General features: G+C 45.8%; 1 protein-coding gene across 5 annotated transcripts in view; it reads left to right on the forward strand.

The window, feature by feature from the left end:
* LOC118391761 (glutamate receptor 4) overlaps positions 1-22,758 on the forward strand; it is a 157,722-nt gene that overhangs the window by 55,176 nt on the left and 79,788 nt on the right. For all 5 annotated transcript variants that reach the window (XM_052457709.1, XM_052457711.1, XM_052457710.1 and 2 more), the window contains exon 3: positions 19,420-19,659. In XM_052457709.1, coding sequence (XP_052313669.1) covers positions 19,420-19,659 — 240 coding nt within the window. The remainder of the gene's footprint in view (positions 1-19,419; positions 19,660-22,758) is intronic.

The following is a 22,758-nucleotide window of genomic DNA, read 5'->3' on the forward strand; positions in this document are numbered from 1 at the left end:
AAATTGCCAAGAAACTGAAGATCTCGTACAACGCTGTGTACTACTCCCTTCACAGAACAGTGCAAACTGGCTCTAACCATAATTTAAAAAGGAGTGGGTTTCCCCGGTGCACAACTGAGCAAGAGGACAAGTACATTAGAGTGTCTACATTGAGAAACAGACTCCTCACAAGTCCTCAACTGGCAGCTTCATTTAAATAGAACCTACTGAATACCAGTCTCAACGTCAACAGTGAAGAGGCGACTCCGGTTCCTCTGTCCAGTGTCTGTGCTCTTTTGCCCATCTTAATCTTTTCTTTTTATTGGCCAGTCTGAAATATGGCTTTTTCTTTGCAACTCTGCCTAGAAGGCCAGCATCCCGGAGTCGCCTCTTCACTGTTGACGTTGAGACTGGTGTTTTGCGGGTACTATTTAATGAAGCTGCCATGCCTACACTGTATTTCTGATCAATTTGATGTTATTTGAATGGACAAAAATATGCTTTTCTTTCAAAAACAAAGACATTTCTATGTGACCCCAAACTTTTTAATGGTAGTGTATATATGCAGCCTCGGGTGGTTGTTGAGGTTGAACTATGGTCATGAGCAGAATGTATGTTTTGGGGTGTAAACTGCTTTTTTTGTAAAATACTTTTCATGGTGTACTTTTTTGTGATTGTGCTTTAGAGGCATACTGAAGCACATCTGCCTCTGGTGAGGTTGAGTTACAGTCATGATGGTATTTTTAAGTTTGTGGTAATTGCAGTTTTTTTTTATTAACGCCTTCTCATGATCCTTTTCTGTGATTGTTGTGTGGAATACTGAACAGTGTCTGCCTCTCGTGATGGTGAGGTTAAGTTACGGTCATGACCGTAGTTTAACCATCTGTCATAGCTCGTCCCATAAGGAAGGCCTGAGTGAGTTGTCTAGCTAGCATTGGCTGACAGCTGAATGCACTGTCGGCTCACAGCGTGCACTTAGGTTATTGTGTACTTGCCTGTCTGTTCTCAGGTTTGAATGACTTGTGTTTTTATCATGTCCTTGGTTCCTCCTTGTATAGATTTGTATCACAGGACCTACCTGGGTCCTCTCTTCTCATGCCAAGTAGGTAGAAGTTGCTATCTAACCACTGACACAAGGTCAGATTTATTTTCATTAAGATAATGGTTGAGGTTAGGATTGAAGGTGGGAAAATCTGTTAATCTAATCCTAGATCTGTGGTTATTCAAACTCAAGTAACTTCAAATGGTTCGACAATTAAGAACTGCCAATCTCGACACACACACACACACACACACACACACACACACACACACACACACACACACACACACACACACACACACACACACACACACACACACACACACACACACACACACACACACACACACTCTTTCGCTCACTCCAATACCCCACACCAGGACTCATGGGCTCTCACACAACCTTCTCTCAACTTCCTCCCCTCCCCTCCACCCCATTCCCTCCTTCTCTCCACTCTCTTGGTATTTCAAGGTGGATTGCCGGCCTGTTTTTATGACACTCTTTACTATTTTTAAAGGAGAACATTGAGGAGGTGAAGATGAGGAGGGATGACAGGGTAAAGGATGTGGGGGGGAACCCCCATTGGCACGGTGGGAGATGTTGCAGAGCAGACAGCACGTAAGGTGGGGTAGAGGGAGGACAGGGAAGAGTGGGGTGGTAGTCTGTCGATGGCAGTCATGCACGATGTGGAAACATTGTGCTGTCGTCCAGCGGGATTCTATCTCTGCATTCAGACAGGGCCGCCACAGACGAAATAAGGAGCAGTCAGCGGGTGTGCATTTCGTCACACACACAGACACACAGATTATCTTAATTTGATCACTCTGTTGTTGATGAGAATGTTCCTGTGCAGCACAAAATGCAAACTTGTAGTGTATTCAAGGTGTAAAAACAATTATAAAATGTCAGACCTTGTTTGCATTTAACAGACTCTCTTATCCAGAGCGACTAGGGTTAAATGCCTTGCTCAAGGGCACATCAACAGATTTTTCACCTCGTCGGCTCTGGGTTTCAAACCAGCAACCTTTCAGTTACTGGCCCAATGTTCTTAACCGCTAGACTGCCGTCCACCCTACACATTTTTTTCCATGAAATACAATCCACATAATAATTCACATTTCCTGTTTCTGCAGGATTATTTTCCTGCTGTAGCAAACTGGCTCAAATTAAGATCCTGCATGTGTACACTCTCTCTGTCTTTCTCTCTCTGTCTCTCTCTTTGTCTCTCGTTCACACACAAACACACACACCCTCCTAGACCATGGAGCTGAACTCTTCGGGAAGTAGGGAATGCAACATGCAGAAGCAGCATGGTATTAGATCAGCTTTAATTGAACAAGGTCAGAAAGAGGCTGCAATCTACTGCATTCTATACAGCAGGGCTGCCCAACCCTCTTCCTGGAGATCTACCGTCTCGTGGGTTTTCAGTCCAACCCTAATTTAATTCTACTTACCTACAGGACGGTAGATCTCCAGGAAGAGGGTTAGGCAGCCCTGCTATACAGCCTTCTGATGCATTCTACTGCATTCTGTACAGCCTTCTGTTGCATTCTACTGCATTCTGTACAGACTTCTGATGCATTCTACTGCATGCTGTACAGCCTTCTGATGCATTCTACTGCATTCTATACAGACTTCTGATGCATTCTACTGCATTCTGTACAGCCTTCTGATGCATTCTACTGCATTCTGTACAGCCTTCTGATGCATTCTACTGCATTCTATACAACATGGTTGCCCAACCCTCTTCCTGGAGATCTACCGTCCCGTGGGTTTTCAGTCCAACCCTAATTTAATTCTACTTACCTACAGGACGGTAGATCTCCAGGAAGAGGGTTAGGCAGCCCTGCTATACAGCCTTCTGATGCATTCTACTGCATTCTGTACAGCCTTCTGTTGCATTCTACTGCATTCTGTACAGACTTCTGATGCATTCTACTGCATGCTGTACAGCCTTCTGATGCATTCTACTGCATTCTATACAGACTTCTGATGCATTCTACTGCATTCTGTACAGCCTTCTGATGCATTCTACTGCATTCTGTACAGCCTTCTGATGCATTCTACTGCATTCTATACAACATGGTTGCCCAACCCTCTTCCTGGAGATCTACCGTCCCGTGGGTTTTCAGTCCAACCCTAATTTAATTCTACTTACCTACAGGACGGTAGATCTCCAGGAAGAGGGTTAGGCAGCCCTGCTATACAGCCTTCTGATGCATTCTACTGCATGCTGTACAGCCTTCTGTTGCATTCTACTGCATTCTGTACAGACTTCTGATGCATTCTACTGCATGCTGTACAGCCTTCTGATGCATTCTACTGCATTCTGTACATCCTTTTGATGCATTCTACTGCATTCTGTACATCCTTCTGATGCATTCTACTGCATTCTGTATAGACTTCTGATGCATTCTACTGCATTCTATACAGCCTTCTGATGCATTCTACTGTATTCTATACAGCCTTCTGATGATTTCTACTGCATTCTGTACAGCCTTCTCAAATGCATTCTGATGTATTCTACTGCATTAAATGAAGTACTCCGATGTACTCTACTGCATTCTGTACAGCATTATGATGTAGTCTATACAGCATTATACTGCATTATCTTCTGCATCCTGCTGCATATGAATTTATTTTGCATTCTATAGGATCCTGCTGCAATCTACAGCATTCTGCTGTGTTCTACTGTATTCTATATTCTGCTGTATTCTACTGCTTTCTCTCCTGCATTTTACTGCATTCTGATGCATTCTACTACATTCAACTGTATTCCACTACAATATGCATTCTACAAAATTCTACTTTATTCTACTACATTCCTCTTTACAATTACTGATCGCTGGTGGCTCTGGGTGGTTGACTATGATTGCTTTATCACAGACACGGTCCCTCTTTATTTTCAACATGCCAAAGGAAGAGCTCTTTATTGACTTGTATTGATTTCCCTATTGACATCTGTTCACACACTCTCTCTCTTTCTCTCTCTCACAGTGCATGCTGGGAGTTTTTGGGAGTTTGAGTGTTTGCTGTGGAGGGCTCTGTCCTAATTGTTTTTCTGAATTCTGTCTTGGTCTTTTCTTTCAATTTTTATTTTCTATGGTGGTGGGTTAATGCACTATTTGTTTTAGCGGTACCCACAGGTTTTTTTTCAAAATAGAGTGGAAGAGGACAGAGTTAGTTTCCTGGGGTTTGGAAGATGGCTTCTCAGCCTGGCGCAGAGGAGACGCTGTCGTTACGGCATGGATTCAGGTGTGTTCCTGAGAATGGAGTTAAGGTGGAGGAGGTTCTGCTCGCGGTCGGTGAACAGGTAGGATCTGAATGTATACATTCTGCTTCTAGAATGAACAAAGATGTGGTTGTGTTCATGAAAAGAGCTAATTTGGTTGGTGGGCTGATTGCTAGTGGAATATTTGTAAGGGGTGTGTTGGTGCCGTTGGTTGCAAATTTGCCTCCGTTTATTATGGATGATCAAATCGGGAAAGAGCTGAGTCGTTTTGGTAAGTTTGCTCGCGGTTTGCATGTACTGTCGGCAGGTTTTCAGGCAGATGCCGTTAAGCACGTTGTTCCGTTCCGGAGGCAAGTGTTCATGTTTCTGAATAACAATGAGCAACAGCTAAATGTGCATTTTAAAGTGAGGGAGGGGCTCTACGCAGGGTTTGTCAGCACAGATGGTGCTTTGAGTGTGAGGATTTGGGGCATAAGAGCTTTGCGTGCCCACATAAAGGCCATAGACAATGTGAGGGTACAAGCGCCAGTGGGGAAACTCGAGGTCAACGTGCAGGGGGCAATGAGACGCAGACAGCAGAGGCTGGGCCTAGTCAGGCCAGGGATGGTGGTGCAGATGAGGCTGGGCCTAGTCATGCCAGGGATGGTGGTGCAGATGAGGCTGGGCCTAGTCATGCCAGGGATGGTGGTGTAGATGAGGCTGGGCCTAGTCATGCCAGGGATGGTGGTGTAGATGAGGCTGGGCCTAGTCATGCCAGGGATGGTGGTGTAGATGAGGCTGGGCCTAGTCATGCCAGGGATGGTGGTGCAGATGAGGCTGGGCCTAGTCATGCTATGGAGGGTGGTGCGGATGATGCTGGGTCTAGTCAGGTTATGCTCGTGGATGAGGAGAGTATAGTGGGGAAGTGTAAGAGACTAGGGGGGAGGAGGAGGGTGGTGCAGATGAGGCTGGGTCTCGTCAGGTTATTCTAGTGGATGAGGAGAGTATGGTGGGGAAGTGTAAGAGACTAGGGGGGAGGAGGAGGGTGGTGCAGATGAGGCTGGGTCTCGTCAGGTTATTCTAGTGGATGAGGAGAGTATGGTGGGGAAGTGTAAGAGACTATGGGGGAGGAGGAGGGTGGTGCAGATGAGGCTGGGTCTAGTCAGGTTATGCTAGTGGATGAGGAGAGTATAGTGGGGAAGTGTAAGAGACTAGGGGGAGGAGGAGGGTGGTGCAGATGAGGCTGGGTCTAGTCAGGTTATGCTAGTGGATGAGGAGAGTATGGTGGGGAAGTGTAAGAGACTATGGGGGAGGAGGAGGGTGGTGCAGATGAGGCTGGGTCTAGTCAGGTTATTCTAGTGGATGAGGAGAGTATGGTGGGGAAGTGTAAGAGACTATGGGGGAGGAGGAGGGTGGTGCAGATGAGGCTGGGTCTAGTCAGGTTATGCTAGTGGATGAGGAGAGTATGGTGGGGAAGTGTAAGAGACTAGGGGGAGGAGGAGGGTGGTGCAGATGAGGCTGGGTCTAGTCAGGTTATGCTAGTGGATGAGGAGAGTATAGTGGGGAAGTGTAAGAGACTAGGGGGGAGGAGGAGGGTGGTGCAGATGAGGCTGGGTCTAGTCAGGTTATGCTAGTGGATGAGGAGAGTATAGTGGGGAAGTGTAAGAGACTAGGGGGGAGGAGGAGGGTGGTTCAGATGAGGCTGGGTCTAGTCAGGTTATGCTAGTGGATGAGGAGAGTATAGTGGGGAAGTGTAAGAGACTAGGGGGGAGGAGGAGGGTGGTTCAGATGAGGCTGGGTCTAGTCAGGTTATGCTAGTGGATGAGGAGAGTATAGTGGGGAAGTGTAAGAGACTAGGGGGGAGGAGGAGGGTGGTTCAGATGAGGCTGGGTCTAGTCAGGTTATGCTAGTGGATGAGGAGAGTATAGTGGGGAAGTGTAAGAGACTAGGGGGGAGGAGGAGGGTGGTTCAGATGAGGCTGGGTCTAGTCAGGTTATGCTAGTGGATGAGGAGAGTATAGTGGGGAAGTGTAAGAGACTAGGGGGGAGGAGGAGGGTGGTGCAGATGAGGCTGGGTCTAGTCAGGTTATGCTAGTGGATGAGGAGAGTATAGTGGGGAAGTGTAAGAGACTAGGGGGGAGGAGAAGGGTGGTTCAGATGAGGCTGGGTCTAGTCAGGTTATGCTAGTGGATGAGGAGAGTATAGTGTCAAGTGGAAAAGGAAAAAGGGGGAGAAGAAAGGAGGTGGGAAGGGAGAGGCTGGTGTGGTCAAAGGCACCAAGGAACCTTTGCCTGGTGCTGGGGGGCGGGGGGATGGTCAGGATGGGAGATGGAAATGAGGAGGAAAGTGAGTCTGAGGAAGAGGATGATGATGATGAGGAGGCCTTTTTTTCAGACTCCTCTTCAATGGGTCCGGAGCTGACAGCCAGTCAAGAAGAGGGGTCAAAGTACACGTTGAGGAAACTGACAAAGTCCCTGAATGAGACCAACAGGAAAAAAGTTAATCTTGAGGCTTTTTTTTCTGATCCTAGAAAGTTTATAAGATCAGTACAACATGCTGTGAAAAATGAGGGGCTTGGTGTCCTCTCACCCAGGAAACGGTTTAGGTTGAGGAAGTGGGTCACAACAGTGCGTAAGGGTCTACCTTCAGACACTGTTTAGATGTATAGTTTCTTTCTGGCACTGGGGCTTTTTGAGCTTTGCTATTGGTCTCTTTCTTTGCTGGCTTTTCTCCCACTTCTTATGGAGACTCTTCGGGTAGGCTCGCTCAATATAAATATTCCCGCGCCAGAGATGCGGGAAAGAGGAGTGTGTTCGGTGAATATGTAAACAAAAAATAGTACAGGTGTTGTTTCTGCAGGAGACTCATAGTGATGTGGTGAATGAAGTCGATTGGGGGCTCTGGTGGAAAGGGGCACGTGTGTTAAGAGGACAAATTTTAGTGCAGGGGTGGCAGTCCTTTTTGTACCGGGTCTGTCTGTAAAAATTTGCTCCTCAAAGGAGGTGTGTAGGGTAGGCTGCTTGTTGTAAAAGCAAAAATTAACAACATGGGTTTTGTCTTTATAAATGTGGATGCACCTAACACAGGGAGAGAGAGAGTGGTGTTCTTTTTGGGTGTCTTAGACAGGAACTCTCACAGGTAGCGCCTGAGGAGATGCTGGTGGTCGGCGGGGACTGGAACTGTACAATTTGACGAAAGACAGAAATGGGGAAGTGGGAGTGTTAAGGGATATCATTAATCAGTTCGACCTAGTGGATGTTTGGAGAACTAAACATCCCAACACAAGACAGTATACATGGGTGAAGGTTTTTGGGGCTAGGGTGAGTGCAGCCCGACTTGATAGTTTTTGCGTGTCCAGGAATCGGAGCAATAGGCTATTGGGTGCTACCATTCTCCCGGTGGGATTTTCGGATCATCACATAACCAAAGCAAAGGGAGAACTTGTAAGAGCTAGGTTCTCCATGCTCAAGGAGATGGATGCTCCCAACTCCTTCTTCTTTGGTTTGGAAAGACAGCGGTGAAGCCAAATGTATGCATTGTCTACGGCAGTCTGATGGGAGGGTGACCTCTGTGGTGGGGGGGATGCGGGAGCGGACTGTGGAGTTGAATAGGGCATAAATGTGTGATCCTGTGTCTGCGACGCGGCCACAAACAGACCAAGGGCAACCCCAAGTTTTTTTGGGGGGGAGGCACAAGGGGCGGCCGGCCGAGGAGAGAGCCAGAGACCGCCTGGGAGTTTGAGGAGAGATATCAAAGAGAGATGTTGGCTAGGATTATGCTGCAGCGCAGGCATTTTGAGAAGCGTGTCATCAGTCCGGTGCAACCTGTGCCGGCTCCCCGCACTTGCCCTGAAGAGCGTGTCATCAGCCCGGTGTAACCTGTGCCGGCTCCACGCACCAGGCCTCCAGTGCGCCTTCCCAGCCCGGTATGTCCTGTGCCGGCTCCCCGCACTCGCCCTGAAGAGCTTGTCATCAGTCCAGTGAGTCCTGTGCCGGCTCCCCGCACTTGCCCTGAAGAGCGTGTCATCAGCCCGGTGTAACCTGTGCCGGCTCCACGCACCAGGCCTCCAGTGCGCCTCCCCAGCCTGGTACTTCCTGTGCAGGCTCCCCACACTCGCCCTGAAGAGGCTCCCCGCACTCCCGCTCCATGGCCGGAGACTTCCTCTGCGCCGGTGCCCAGTCCAGGCACTGGAGCGCTCAATCACGGACAACTTGTTCTTAATCAGGGACATGTTGGACTTGTTGAGAGGTTCTAATGTGAACTTTGGACTGGTCTCTTTAGATCAAGAGAAGGCTTTTGATAGAGTGGACCATGAGTATCTGTTTAATGTGATGTCTGGTTTTGGGTTTGTGGAAAGGTTTTAGACCTTTCTGAAGATGTTGTATGCTAGGGCGTCATGTTGTGGAGGGGGGCTCGGTGGGCCAGTCTGGGTGAGATGGGGCATTAGAGAAGGATGCCCTCTATTGGGTCAGTTATATACACTTGAGCCTTTTTTGGGCCTGCTACGCAGGAGACTGCAGGGAGTGTGCTGGACAGGTATGGGTGTGGTGACAGGCATAGCAGTGTCAGCATATGCAGATGATGTTTCTGTGATGGTCAGGATATGCAGGCACTAGAGACAAGGGAGCTTCATCAGCTAAGGTAAACTGGGTCAAGAGCAAAGCTCTGTTTTGGGGGGATAGCGCCCCTCTGCTTCCAGGGGGTTTGCAGAGGGGTTGTGAAGGGCTTAAAATGTTGGGGGTGTACCTGGGCTCGGAAGAACTGGGAGGGGCTGTTACAGGCAGTGGTGTCAAGACTGGCCAGATGGAGGTGGCTCCTGTCCCAATTTTACATATAGAGGGAGGGTGCTGATAATCAACAACCTGGTGGCATCTTCCCTGTGTCAAAAACTGGCTGTCCTCAACCCCACTGCCGGTCTGCTTGCAGACCACTCTGGTCTGGCCATCACTGGCTGAGGGTGGCAGTGTTGTACATGACCGTCCATGAAGGAGGACTGGCCCTGATGGATCTGGAGAGCAGGGTGGTTGCTATTCGACTAAAGGCGGTGCAGACACTGCTGTACCATACCGATGTCGGCTGGAGGGAACCAGCATGCGAGCTGCTGAGGAGAGCTGGCGGATTAGGGTTGGACCGGCAGCTATTCCTCATGAGGCTGGAGGGGCTGAGTACAACAGATCTCTCTGATTTTACTCTGCTGTGCAGAGGGCCTGGCAGCTGCTAAGGCCCATACGAGAAGGGGGTGTGGAGCCTGGGCTGTGGGTGTGGGAGGAGCCTATCTTCCACAACCCAGCCATCCTTTTGAGATCGGTTCAGTTGGCCACCTTGCATAGGCGACTGATGGCAGTGGGTTTATAAAGGCTGGGTGACCTGCAACTGCTGGGAGAGGAGGGATGGAAAACCCCGATGTCCTGGCACAACAAACAGGAATAACGTCTCTTAGGCTGCTGGAGAGATTCCTGGAGAAGGTCCAGGAGGCACTGTCTGAGCCGGTAAGGGCGGTGTTTGAGCGGCCAAATGGGGAGGGGCCACCAATGTTTCCGCCACTGCAGGTGACGGCTGAGACTGGGGAACTGGCATGAGGGTCTGGAGGACTTGTTAGACACTTGTTTGACACTCCGAGCCTGGGGGAGTTTGAGGGGGTGGGAGGTAGCCCTCTACAACCTCTGCATTAAAGTGAGGAACATTAGGAGCATAACAGGAGTGAAGGCACATCAGTGGCATGGGGTATGTGGGATGGAGAGTATGGTGGGTTTTAGATGGAGTTCTATTATAAGGGGGGGAGGGTGGTGAGGTTTTAATAAACATGACAATGTTTCATTAAAGAAAGACAAAAAGTCTAACGGGTGTCGTTGGAAGGATGAGACCAAGGCGCAGCGTTCTTTGAGTTCCACATCATTTATTAACGTTTTGAAACTTTAGAAAAGACAAAACAATAAAGAATACAACGACCTAACAGCTTCTTTGTGCAAACTACCTGCACACAAACAAAGAACAAGATCCCACACAGAAGGAGGGAAAGGGCTGCCTGAGTATGGTCCCCAATCAGAGACAACAATAGACAGCTTCCTCTGATTGGGAACCACACTCGGCCGGAAACAAGGAAATAAAGAACATAGAATGCCCACCCAAATCACACCCTGACCAAACTAAAATAGAGACATTAAAAGGCTCTCTAAGTTAAGGGCATGACAAAGTCACAAGTCTCTCTCTCTCTCTCTCTCTCTCTCTCTCTCTCTCTCTCTCTCTCTCTCTCTCCCTCTCAATTCAATTTAAGGGCTTTATTGGCATGGGAAACATATGTTAACAATGCCAAACCAAGTAGATAATAAACAAAAGTGAAATTAACAATACAAATCAACAGTAAACATTACACTCACAAAAGTTCCAAAATAATAAAAACATTTCAAATATTATGTGCAAATCGTTAAAAGTACAGAAGAGAAGATAAATAAACATAATTTACAATGATGTTTATTCTTCACTGGTGTCCCTTTTCTTGTGGCAACAGGTCACAAATATTGCTGCTGTGATGGCACACTGTGGTATTTCACCCAATAGATATGGGAGTTTATCAAAATTGTGTTTGTTTTCAAATTCTTTGTAGGTCTATGTGATCTGAGTGAAATATGTACCTCTAATATGGTCATACATTTGGCAGGAGGTTAGGAAGTGCAGCTCAGTTTCCACCTCATTTTGTGGGCAGTGTGCGCACAGCCTGTCTTCTCTTGAGAGCCATGTCTAACTACGGCAGCCTTTCTCAATAGCAAAGCTATGCTCATTGAGTCTGTACAAAGTCAAAGCTTTCCTTAATTTTGGGTCAGTCACAGTGGTCAGGTATTCTGCAACTGTGTACTCTCAGTTTAGGGCCAAATAGCATTCTGGTTTGCTCTGTTTTTTTTGTTAATTATTTCCAATGTGCCAAGTAATTATCATGTTGTCTCATGATTCAGTTGAGTCTAATTGTGTTGCTGTCCTGGGGCTCTGTGGGGTCTGTTTGTGTTTGTGAACAGAGCCCCAGGACCAGCTTGCTTCGGGGACTCTTCTCCAGGTTCATCTCTCTGTAGGTGATGGCTTTGTTATGGAAGGTTTGGGAATCGCTTCCTTTTAGGTGGTTGTAGAGTTTAACGTCTCTTTTCTGGATTTTGATCATTAGAGGGTATCGGCCTAATTCATCGGCCTAATCCATTAGTTAGTGTTTTAAGTTGTATATGGAAGATATATTTGCAGAATTCCGCATGCTGAGTCTCAATTTGGTCCCATTTTGTAAATTTTTGGTTGGTTAACAGACCCCAGACCTCAGCACCATAAAGGGCAATGGGTTCTATAACTGATTCAAGTATTTTTAGCCAGATCCTAATTGGCATGTTGAATTTTATGTTCCTTTTGATGGCATAGAAGGCCCTTCTTGCCTTGTCTATCAGATCGTTCACAGCTTTGTGGAACCTGTGGCGCTGGTGTTTAGGCCTAGGTACCTGTATGTATAGTTTTTTTGTATGCTCTGTTTCGTCAGACCAGAGGAAATTTCTACAAAAAGTAAGATCGTTGTCCCCATGTGCAGTTGCAAACTGTAGTCTGGCTGTTTTAAGGCGGTTTTGGAGCAGTGGCTTCTTCCTTGCTGAGCGGCCTTTCAGGTTATGTCGATATAGGACATGTTTTACTGTGGATATAGATACTGTTGTACCTGTTTCCTCCGGCATCTTCACAAGGCCCTTTGCTGTTGTTCTGGGGTTGATTTGCACTTTTCGCACCAAAGTACGTTCATCTCTAGGAGACAGAACGTGTCTCTTTCCTGAGTGGTATGACGGCTGCGTGGTCCCATGATGTTTATACTTGCGTACTATTGTTTGTACAGATGAACGTCGTACCTTTAGGCATTTGTAAATTGTTCCCAAGGATGAACCAGACTTGTGGAGGTCTACAATTTCAGGTCTTGGCTGATTTCTTTTGATTTTTCCATGATGTCAAGCAAAAGAGGCACTGAGTTTGAAGGTCGGCCTTGAAATACATCCACAGATACACCTCCAATTGACTCAAATGATGTCAATGAGCCTATCAGAAGCCTCAAGCCATGACATCCTTTTCTGGAATTTTACAATCTGTTTAAAAGCACTGTCAACTGTCAACTAAAAGCACTGTCAGCTCCAGAGTGCTCAGGACCTCACACTGGGACAATGGTTCACCTTCCAACAGAACAATGATCGTAAGCACACAGCCAAGACAATGCAGGAGTGGCTTCGCGACAAGTCTCTGAATGTCCTGGAGTGGCCCAGCCAGAGCCCGGACTTGAACCCGATCTAATATTTCTGTAGAGACCTGAAAATAGCTGTGCAGCGAAGCTCCCCATCTATCCTGAGATTGAGAGGATCTGCAGCGAAGAATGGGAGAAACTCTCAAAATGCAGGTGTGCTAAGATTGTAGCGTCATAACCAAGAATACGCGATACTGTAATCGCTGCCAAAGGTGCTTCAACAAAGTATTGAGTAAAGGATCTGAATACCTAAATGAAATGTGATATTTCAGTTTATTTTGTTTATAAATTAGCAAAAAATATATATTACCTGTTTTCGTTTTGTCATTATGGGGTATTGCGTGTAGATTGATGACGAATAAAAAACTAAATGTAATCCATTTTAGAATAAGGCTGTAACAAAATGTGGTAAAAGTCAAGGGGTCGGAATACTTTCCCAAAGGCACTGTATGTACGGTCTCAAACGAGTGGTGAATGATGGTGGCTTGTGCTGTGTGGTCAAATCAGTAAATTGGTAGCTGCAAGGCAGTCAGCAACTATGTTGTGTTAGGTGTAGTGCTCAACACCTGTGGGACACAACACTGTGGAAATGTGTGCAGCATGGTAACAATACAATTCAGCTAGGATGTAAGTGTTGGTGGCAAGTGGAGTAAGTAACCCTTGTCCAGAACGGACCATGGGGAAGGAGCCTATGTCCTTATTCTGTAGCATGAGGCAGTTTGATATACAAGTACATACCCTGGACAGGATGCTAGTCTATCGCAAGACCTTATCTCTAATCCATCTCTTTAATGCTGAGTGCCAAGCAGAGGCATTGAGTACCATTTTTGGAGTCTGACTCAGCCAGGGATCCAAACACCAACCTTTCAATCTCAGGGTGAACAAACTAACCACAAGGCCACTGAGTTGGTGCATTGGTTTTAGTGAGGGATTCACTAATTGTGATGCAGCTGTGAGGGTGAGTGGGTGTGTGGTGGGTGGATTTGTACATGGGAGTGAAGTCTATTCATCAATATCACCAAAACAGAGATCAATCAACCTGGACAGGGTGTACCACACACACACACCCTCCCCACCCCGCCCATGCATGCACAGACACTGCACACTCTCTCTCACATGGGCCCATTGATTATGTGAGGTGCAGTGTTAGCTGTTGACCTGTTTGTGCAGTGGACTAGAAGGCTGACGCATGCTGTTTCAGGGTCACTGCTGGTGTGGGACGGTACAAAATGGACCTTTCAATCTGGACAGCCTGAGTCCTGTATGTCAGTCAGCAACAACATGTATGCCACTGCAGTTCAGACATAACTACAGACTTATAACTGTAGCATAGACATACAGCTACAGTACGAGTGGCGGAGCATGAGAGCCAGTTTCATCATAGCGCTTGATGGTTTTTGCGACTGCACTTGAAGAAACTTTCGAAGTTCTTGAAATGTTCCGCATTGACTGACCTTCATGTTATAAGTAATAATGGACTGTTGTTTCTCTTTGCTTATTTGAGCAGTTCTTGACATAAGATGGACTTGGCCTTTTACCAAATAGGGCTATCTTCGGTATATCACCCCTACCTTGTCACAACACAACTGTTTGGCTTAAACACATTAAGAAGGAAATAAATTCCACAAGTTAACTTTTAACAAGGCACACCTGTTAATTGAAATGCATTCCAGGTGACCTCATGAAGCTGGTTGAGAGAATGCCAAAGGTGTGCAAAGCTCTCAAACTTTTGACTGGTACTGTATAATGGAGAGTGTGGAGTAGAGTGTAGTGCCTTCACTGTATTCTCTCCCAGGCTTGGTTTGATTTAGCCCCTTTAAGGAGGTCAGTCTGACTGTGTGTGTGTGTGTGTGTGTTATTGCTAGTGTTTCTCTCTAAGGGGAAGTTGATTGCTATAAACACCCCCCTCTGCTTTGTGACACTTTCCCTCCTTCTCGCCCCTCTCCCCCCTCTTCCTCTCTCTTTCTCCAGAGCTTGTCTGGGCTGTGTAGTCAATTCACTCTCTGTCCTTTTCTCCGGGTAGACAAAAGGAGAGAAACAGCATTAGAGATAGAGAAAGTGGGAGAACAGAAAGCAGATTGAGCCTTACCTGTTCATTGTGTTCCACACAGTCCTCTCCTTTTAGGGTCTACTTGTATGTGTGTTCTGTGTGTTTGTGTGCTTTCTCCCTCTGTGTGTGTGTATGTTTCACACTGGCTTCCTTTCATTGAATTCATTGCAGCCCAGTCTAGTTATAAACCAATGGCCAAAGGGACAGACAACTCTGTTTACACGTTGTCCAACGGTGCCATATCACTCACAGGAATACAGAGATCTATCTCCACCTAAAGACATCAAGATCATCAAGGACAACAACCACTGCTTGTTCACCCCGTTATCATCCAGAAGGTGAGGTCAGTACAGGTGCATCAAAGCTGGGACCAAGAGACTGAAAAACAGCTTCTATCTCAAGGCCATCAGACTGTTAAACAGCCATCACTAACATTGAGTGGCTGCTGCCAACATACTGACTCAAACCTCTAGCCACTTTAATAGTAAAAAATTGGATGTAATAAATGTGTCACTAGTCACTTTAAACAGTACCACTTTATATAATGTTTACATACCCTACGTTACTCATCTCATATGTTTATACTGTGCTCTATACCATCTACTGCATCTTGCCTATGCCGTTCGGCCATCGCTCATCCATATATACATATTCTTATTCATTCCTTTACACTTGTGTGTATAAGGTAGTTGTTGTGAAATTGTTAGATGACTTGTTTGATATTACTGCATGGTCGGAACTAGAAGCACAAGCATTTCACTACACTCGCATTAACATCTTGTTAAGCATGTGTATGTGACCAATAAAATTTGATTCGATTTTGATTTGATTATCCCTCACAGGAATGCAGAGATCGACATCCACCTAAAGGCATATCCCTCACAGAATACAGAATACAGAAAGATCTATCTCCACCTAAAGGCATATCCCTCATCTCGCTCCATAGCCAATGTGGGTTGTGTCCCAATTGGCACCCGATTGCCTTTGTCTCGCTACGTTTGACCAGAGAATAGGGTGCCATTTGGGACGCACACATGGAGTTCTGCTATAATGATACGATGGTGGCTGTGTGTGTGTTGTGTGAGATGTTGTTGATATTGTAGCTTGTCTTTTTTTTATTGGAAATAACAGCAGGCTGCTCATTAGTGGTTCTGTTCATTTCCGGGGGAGAGAGAGGGAGAGAAAGAGAGAGAGAGCTGGAGAGGGAGAAACAGAGAGTGAGATGGAGGAAAAGGGAGAGAGACCGGACAACTGGACAGTCTGAGCCCTGTGTTAGTCAGCAACAACATGTTTGTCACTGCAGCTTAGACATAACTACAGACATTTAACTGTAGAGAGAGGGGGGAAAGACAGAGAAAGAGGGGGAGCGAGAGAGAGCAGGGGACAGAGAGAATGAAAGAATAGACAGAGACAGCGTGATGAATGATGTACAGTATTTATGTTTGCAAAGTGCTAATCTCTGCTTATAAGGGCACAAGACGAGACCCAAATGCAGACACAGGAGGCAGATGGTAGAGCTCCTATATTTATTATGACAAAGGAAGTAGGCAAAGGCAGGTCGGGGACAGGCGAGAGTTCATAAACCAGGTCAGAGTTCAAACAGTACCAGACATTAGGCAGTCTCAAGGTCAGGCCGGGCAGGGGTCAGAAACCAGATACGAGTCCAAAACGGGACAAGGGGAAAGGCAGGCTGGTAGTCAGAACAGGCAGAATGGTCAGGCAGGCGGGTTCGGAGTCAGTACAGGCAAGGGTCGAAACCAGGAGGACTAGAAACAAACAGAGACTGGGAAAGAAAGGAGCAAGGAAAACCGCTGGTTGACTTGGCAAACAAGACAAACTGGCACAGGGATATATACACTGGGGAGAGACAGGAAACACAGGGATATATACACTGGGGAGAGACAGGAAACACAGGGATATATACACTGGGGAGAGACAGGAAACACAGGAATATATACACTGGGGAGAGACAGGAAATACAGGGATATATACACTGGGGAGAGACAGGAAACACAGGGATATATACACTGGGGAGAGACAGGAAACACAGGGATATATACACTGGGGAGAGACAGGAAACACAGGGATATATACACTGGGGATAATAACGCTTCTTCATGCGTTTCAGCCAATCAGTTGTGTTGGAACAAGGTAGGAGTGGTAAAAGTCCATATTATGGCAAGAACAGCTCAAATAAACAAACAGAAATAACAGTCCATCATAACTTTAAGACATGAAGTTCAGTCAATATGCCAAGAACTTTGCAAGTTTCTTCAAGTGCAGTCGCAAAAACCATAAAGCGCAATGATGAAACTGGCTGTAATGAGGACCTCCACAGGAAAGGAAGACCCAGAGTTACCTCTGCTGCAGAGGATAGGTTCATTACAGTTAACTGCACCTCAGATTGCAGCCGAAATAACTGCTTCACAGAGTTCAAGTAACAGACAGATCTCAACATCAACTGTTCAGAGGAAGCTATGTGAATCAGGCCTCCATGGTCGAATTGCTGCAAAGAAACCACTACTAAAGGACACCAATAAGAAAATGAAATTGCTTGGGCCAAGAAACACAAGCAATGGACATTTAGACAGGTGGAAATCTGTCCTTTGTTCTGAAGAGTCGAAATTTGATATTTTTGGTTCCAACCGCCGTGTCTTTGTGAGATGCAGAGTAGGTGAACGGATGATCACTGTATGTGGTTCCCACCATGAAGCATGGAGGAGGAGGTGTGATGGTGAGGTGGGTGCTTTGCTGGTGACACTGTCAGTGATTTATTTTGATTTGAAGGCACACCTAACCAGCATTGCTACCACTATAAGGGCAGAGGGCGAGTCCCAGATGCAGACATGGGAGGCAGATGGTTCGAGTCTCTGATATTTATTATAATCCAACGGGCAGGCAAGAGAATGGTCGTGGACAGGCAAAAAATCACAAGGTCAGAGTTCAGGAGGTACAGAGTGGCAGGCAGGCTCGAGGTCAGGGCAGGCAGTATGGTCAGGCAGGCGGGTTCAGAGTCAAGGCAGGCAAGGGTCAAAACCGGGAGGACTAGCAAAAGAGATAAGAAAAGGCAGGAGCACAGAAACACACGCTGGTTGACTTGACAAGATGAGACGAACTGCCAACAGACAAACAGGGAACACTGGAATAAATACCCAGGGACTAATGGGGAAAACCAGTGACACCTGGAGGTGGATGGAGACATTCACAAAGACAGGTGAATCAGATCAGTGTGTGACAACCACAGCATTCTGCAGCGATATGCCATCCCATCTGGTTTGCGCTTAGTGGGACTATCATTTCTTTTTCAACAGGACAATGACCTAAAACACACCTCCAGGCTGTGTAAGGGCTATTTGACCAAGAAGGAGAGTAATGGAATGCTGCATCAGATGACCTGGCCTCCACAATCACCCGAACTCAACCCAAGTGAGATGGTTTGGGATGAGTTGGACGGCAGAGTGAAGGAAAAGCAGCCAACAAGTGCTCAGCATATGTAGGAACTCCTTCAAGAAAAACCTTCCAGGCGAAGCTGGTTGAGAGAATGACAAAAGTGTGCAAAGCTGTCATCAAGCCAAATGGTGGCTACTTTGAAGAATCTCAAATAAATATATGAAATATTAATTAATATTAATATTAAATAAAAATATATTTTGATTGGATTAACACTTTTTTGTTTACTACATGATTCCATATGTGTTATTTCACAGTTTTGATGTCTTTATTATTATTCCACAATGTAGAAAATAGTACAAATAAAGAAAAATCCTTGAATGAATCTGTGTCCAAACTTTTGACTGGTACTGTATGTGGCGTTTAGGTGTGTTTACCCTCCACTGGACGCAACACACAATGTTACATGATGAGTGTTAGGCTACAAATTGATGCAACGTAACACAGTGCACTGGCACAGTGTATGTTGGTGCTCAATTTCTCCTACATGACTGGGACATGAAAGCCTTGATGGTGTGCAAATCACTCTCTTCTTCAGGAGAGATGGAGAATGAGAGTTACATAGAGTTGCGAGACAGTAGTGGTTGGTTTTAGCGTGTTGACACATCTACACGTCGTCGTCTAACGGTTTCTAGAACAAATGGAGGAAGAAACTCAAAAGGCATCAAAGCCGGGGTTTTCTCTCTCTGCTCTTTCTATCTCACTTTCTTCCTGTCCCTCTCTCCCTCTCCTCTACATCTTCTTCTTCAGCCCTAGGTGTTCACAAGCTGCAAAGAGAGGGACTCCCAACAACACTGGAACACTACGAAAAAATAAGTCTGTCAAACCCAGCGTAGCAACAATAAAACAACCACACAAAATAACATGTTTATCTGTTCTCTTTATAATGGAACAGTTCAAACGCTTTGAACACCCTTTTTACCCATGTGCCATTCTTTCATTTAGGCACTCGTCGTGCATGAAGACGTCAGCATAACTGTTCATTATGGTGTGTTTTTTAAGCATACACGAACACACACACACACACACACTACAAGGCACAAGCAGTTATAGCATCAGGGCTCGAGACACCAAGCCGCCTTAAGCAGAAACTGCAGTGTGTATGTAAAGATTTATAACACATAGCTTTTTATATTACAGCCGGTGTGCTTGTCTCCTACAGGTCATATCTTATCACAATACCCACTGGTTTATTAGCAGATAGAGAGAGAGAGGTGACGAAAGGAGGTAGAGAGACTCATTAAACTAGAAATCATGTTTTAGTAAACTAATATAGTAACTAACTTCTCTCTCTCTCTCTCTCTTCCCCCCTTCCATACCTCCTCCACAGTCTGCTCGCAGTACTCATTTCTCCCTTTAAGAGATTGAAATGTTTAGTAAACTAATTTAGTAACTAACTTCTCTCTCTCTCTCTTCCCCCCTTCCATACCTCCTCCACAGTCTGCTCGCAGTACTCGCGGGGCGTATTCGCCATCTTTGGCCTGTACGACAAGCGCTCGGTGCACACGCTGACGTCGTTCTGCGGGGCGCTGCACATCTCCCTCATCACGCCCAGCTTCCCCACCGAGGGAGAGACCCAGTTCACGCTGCAGCTTCGGCCCTCCATCCGCGGAGCGCTGCTCTCGCTACTCGATCACTACGACTGGAACAAGTTTGTCTTCCTCTACGATACGGACCGGGGTAAGTACTTATATTTGTGTGTGTTGATGTGTATGATGACGTTTACCTTTTTTTTCTGTTAAAAATGTTTTACCCCCTTTTTCTGGTATCCAATTATTAGTAGTTACTATCTTGTCTCATCGCTACAACTCCCGTACGGGCTCGGGAGAGACAAAAGGTCGAAAATCTTGCATCCTTCGAAACACAACCCAACCAAGCCGCACTGCTTCTTAACACAGCGCACATCCAACCCGGAAGCCAGCCGCACCAATGTGTCGGAGGAAACACCGTGCACCTGGCGACCTTGGTTAGTGTGCACTGCGCCCGGACCGCCACAGGAGTCGCTGGTGCGCGATGAGACAAGGATATCCCTACCGGCAAAGCCCTCCCTAACCCGGACGACGCTAGGCCAATTGTGCGTCGCCCCACGGACCTCCCAGTCTTGGCTGGCTGTGACAGAGCCTGGGCGCGAACCCAGAGTCTCTGGTGGCACAGCTGGCGCTGCGATGCAGGCCCCTGGCGTGTACCTTTTAAGTCTTATTGGATTTATACACTGATTGTACAAAACCATACAAACACTGCTCTTTTCACCGTCATTGTAAATAAGAACTTGTTCTTTACTGACTTACCTAGTTAAATAAAAAATATATAAATTCCCCGACAAAGACTGACCAATTGAATCCAGGTGAAAGCTATGATCCCTTACTGATGTCACCTGTTAAATCCACTTCGATCAGTGTAGATGAAGGGGAGGGGACAGGTTAAAGAAGAAATTTTAAGCCTTGAGACAATTGAGACATGGATTGTGTATGTGTGTACAAGGGGGGAATGGGCAAGACAAAAGATTTACGAGACTTTTAAGTTTGTCAAGAACTGCAACCCTGCTGGGTTTTTCATGCTCAACAGTTTCCTGCGTGTATCAAGAATGGTCCACCGCCCAAAGGACATCCATCCAACTTGACACAACTGAAGCACTGGGGTCAACATGGGCCAGCATCCCTGTGGAACGCTTTCAACACCTTGTAGAGTCCTGATGAATTGAGGCTGTTCTGGGGGGGTGCAAACTCAATATCAAGAAGTTGTTCCTAATGTTTTGTACACTCAATGTATAGCGCTTCAAAGCTTTTCCAGTACCTCAAAGTGCTATACATAGTAAATGGAGAGATGGAAATTATATTTAAAGGTCACAGGTGTATGTTGATGTCGTAACCGTGGGGGGAGGCACATTAAATTGACTTGCGGGAAGGATTTGCCAAGGGCACCGGTTGTTGCAGGTCTCTGTCCCATAGGCACTTGTAAATCGGAAAAGAGTGAATAGGTGCAATTCAGAGGCCATGGTAAAGTCACAACCATATTACTTATAGCGGTCCAATTCTTTCAGATTCTCACGCCGTAAAGGGCCATTGGAAGGAGAAATGGAGGCTGTGCTTATATTGATTAGAAGGGAGTTATAATAGACTTAGAGATTTAGAGTGAATAACAGCACTTATGTTGTCACATAGGAATGAGAGGCTAAGAGTCAGTGGATGAGGTGCCTTTGCTTACATTGGAGGCGTGGGTTTGAATCCCACTTCTGACACCATGGGTGTTTCTCAATATTTATACTACCGTACTCCACACTCTCCTGCACCGAGTAACATTCTCCGAAGATGTTTTCCTGAGTCCGTTCTTGTGAGGACAAGAGTATGGAGAGTGGATAAAACATAACATTTGAGAAGCACTCCCCCTACTGTATTACCTCACCTCCCATTCACTGAACTTTCTTCCAGCCAGGACAATGACAATAGAGACGAAACAAGATATACACAAAGCATATTGTTTAACTTCATAATTATCAGCTAGCTACATGTGAATCGTAATGGTCTAACTAGTTAAACGACCAAAGGACCTTAAACTAATGTTATGCCAGGTAGATGTCCATTTTTTGTGGGTAGCTAGCTACCACTTCTTAATGGCTAGCTAGCTAGCCAGTTGACCCTATTGCCTTACTATGGACATACCCATTCACTGAACCTTCTTCCAGCCAGGACAATGGCAAGAGACAAAACAAGATATGCACAAAGTATTATTTCATAACTATCAGCTAGCTATATATGAATTGTAATATTCAAGCTAACCAGATGACCTAAAACTATGCAAGGTAGATGCCAATTCTTCGTGGGTAGTTAGCTACTAATTATTTGTGGCTAGCTAGTTAGCTAACAGTAGTAGTTAGCCAGTTTGCCTTATTGACTTACTATGGGCTTGCAATCTACACAGACTGCAGTGGGTATTGTAGGCTGGTAAACAGTAGTAGTTAGCCAGTTCGCCTTATTGACTTACTATGGGCTTGCAATCTACACAGACTGCAGTGGGTATTGTAGGCTGGTAAACATGCCAAAATTAACACACAATGTATTTATTAACGTTTTCAAGATGCAATATTGTAGTCAGGCAACATATAAGATGTGAATGGGCGACATTTAATTCCGAAGTCGGAGTTTATTTTCTCTTGCTTCAGCTCAAATAATGGTTTCAATAAATGTAGTGTCGTTTTTTTACTTGGTTGCGTCATATTTCTGTCCATACTTGCATATTGCATATTGCGTGCTCGTGCTCGGAGTATGCATATTGCGTGCTCGTAGTATGCATATTGCGTGCTCGGAGTATGCATATTGCGTGCTCGTGCTCGTAGTATGCATATTGCGTGCTCGGAGTATGCATATTGCGTGCTCGTGCTCGTAGTATGCATATTGCGTGCTCGTAGTATGCATATTGAGAAACACCCCATGTTATGTTTGTTCCTTGATTAATTGACAAGCTGGGGGCATAGGTTTAGCGACTTTTAATAACAAGATGATTGAGCTAGCTAAACTATATTGGTGCGTAGCTATGCAAGGCATTCTAACAATCACTTTGTGCTTGGTGCGTTGCATTATGGGAACGGTAGTCTTTATTGTTAAGGTCATATATATTACAAAGATGTACACGATCTGCATTTAGTCATTAATAATGTGTCAGTGTAATGTGTATCTATGGCTCTTTGTATTCAGGACATCAACTACAGTCCTTAGAAATAGAATGTCTAGAATCAGAGATTATTGGTAATTATGGTCCAGACCCTGCATTGCCTACTCTGAT

Source organism: Oncorhynchus keta, chromosome 12 (assembly GCF_023373465.1).
Source record: "Oncorhynchus keta strain PuntledgeMale-10-30-2019 chromosome 12, Oket_V2, whole genome shotgun sequence".
NCBI classification, from domain to species: Eukaryota; Metazoa; Chordata; class Actinopteri; order Salmoniformes; family Salmonidae; genus Oncorhynchus; species Oncorhynchus keta.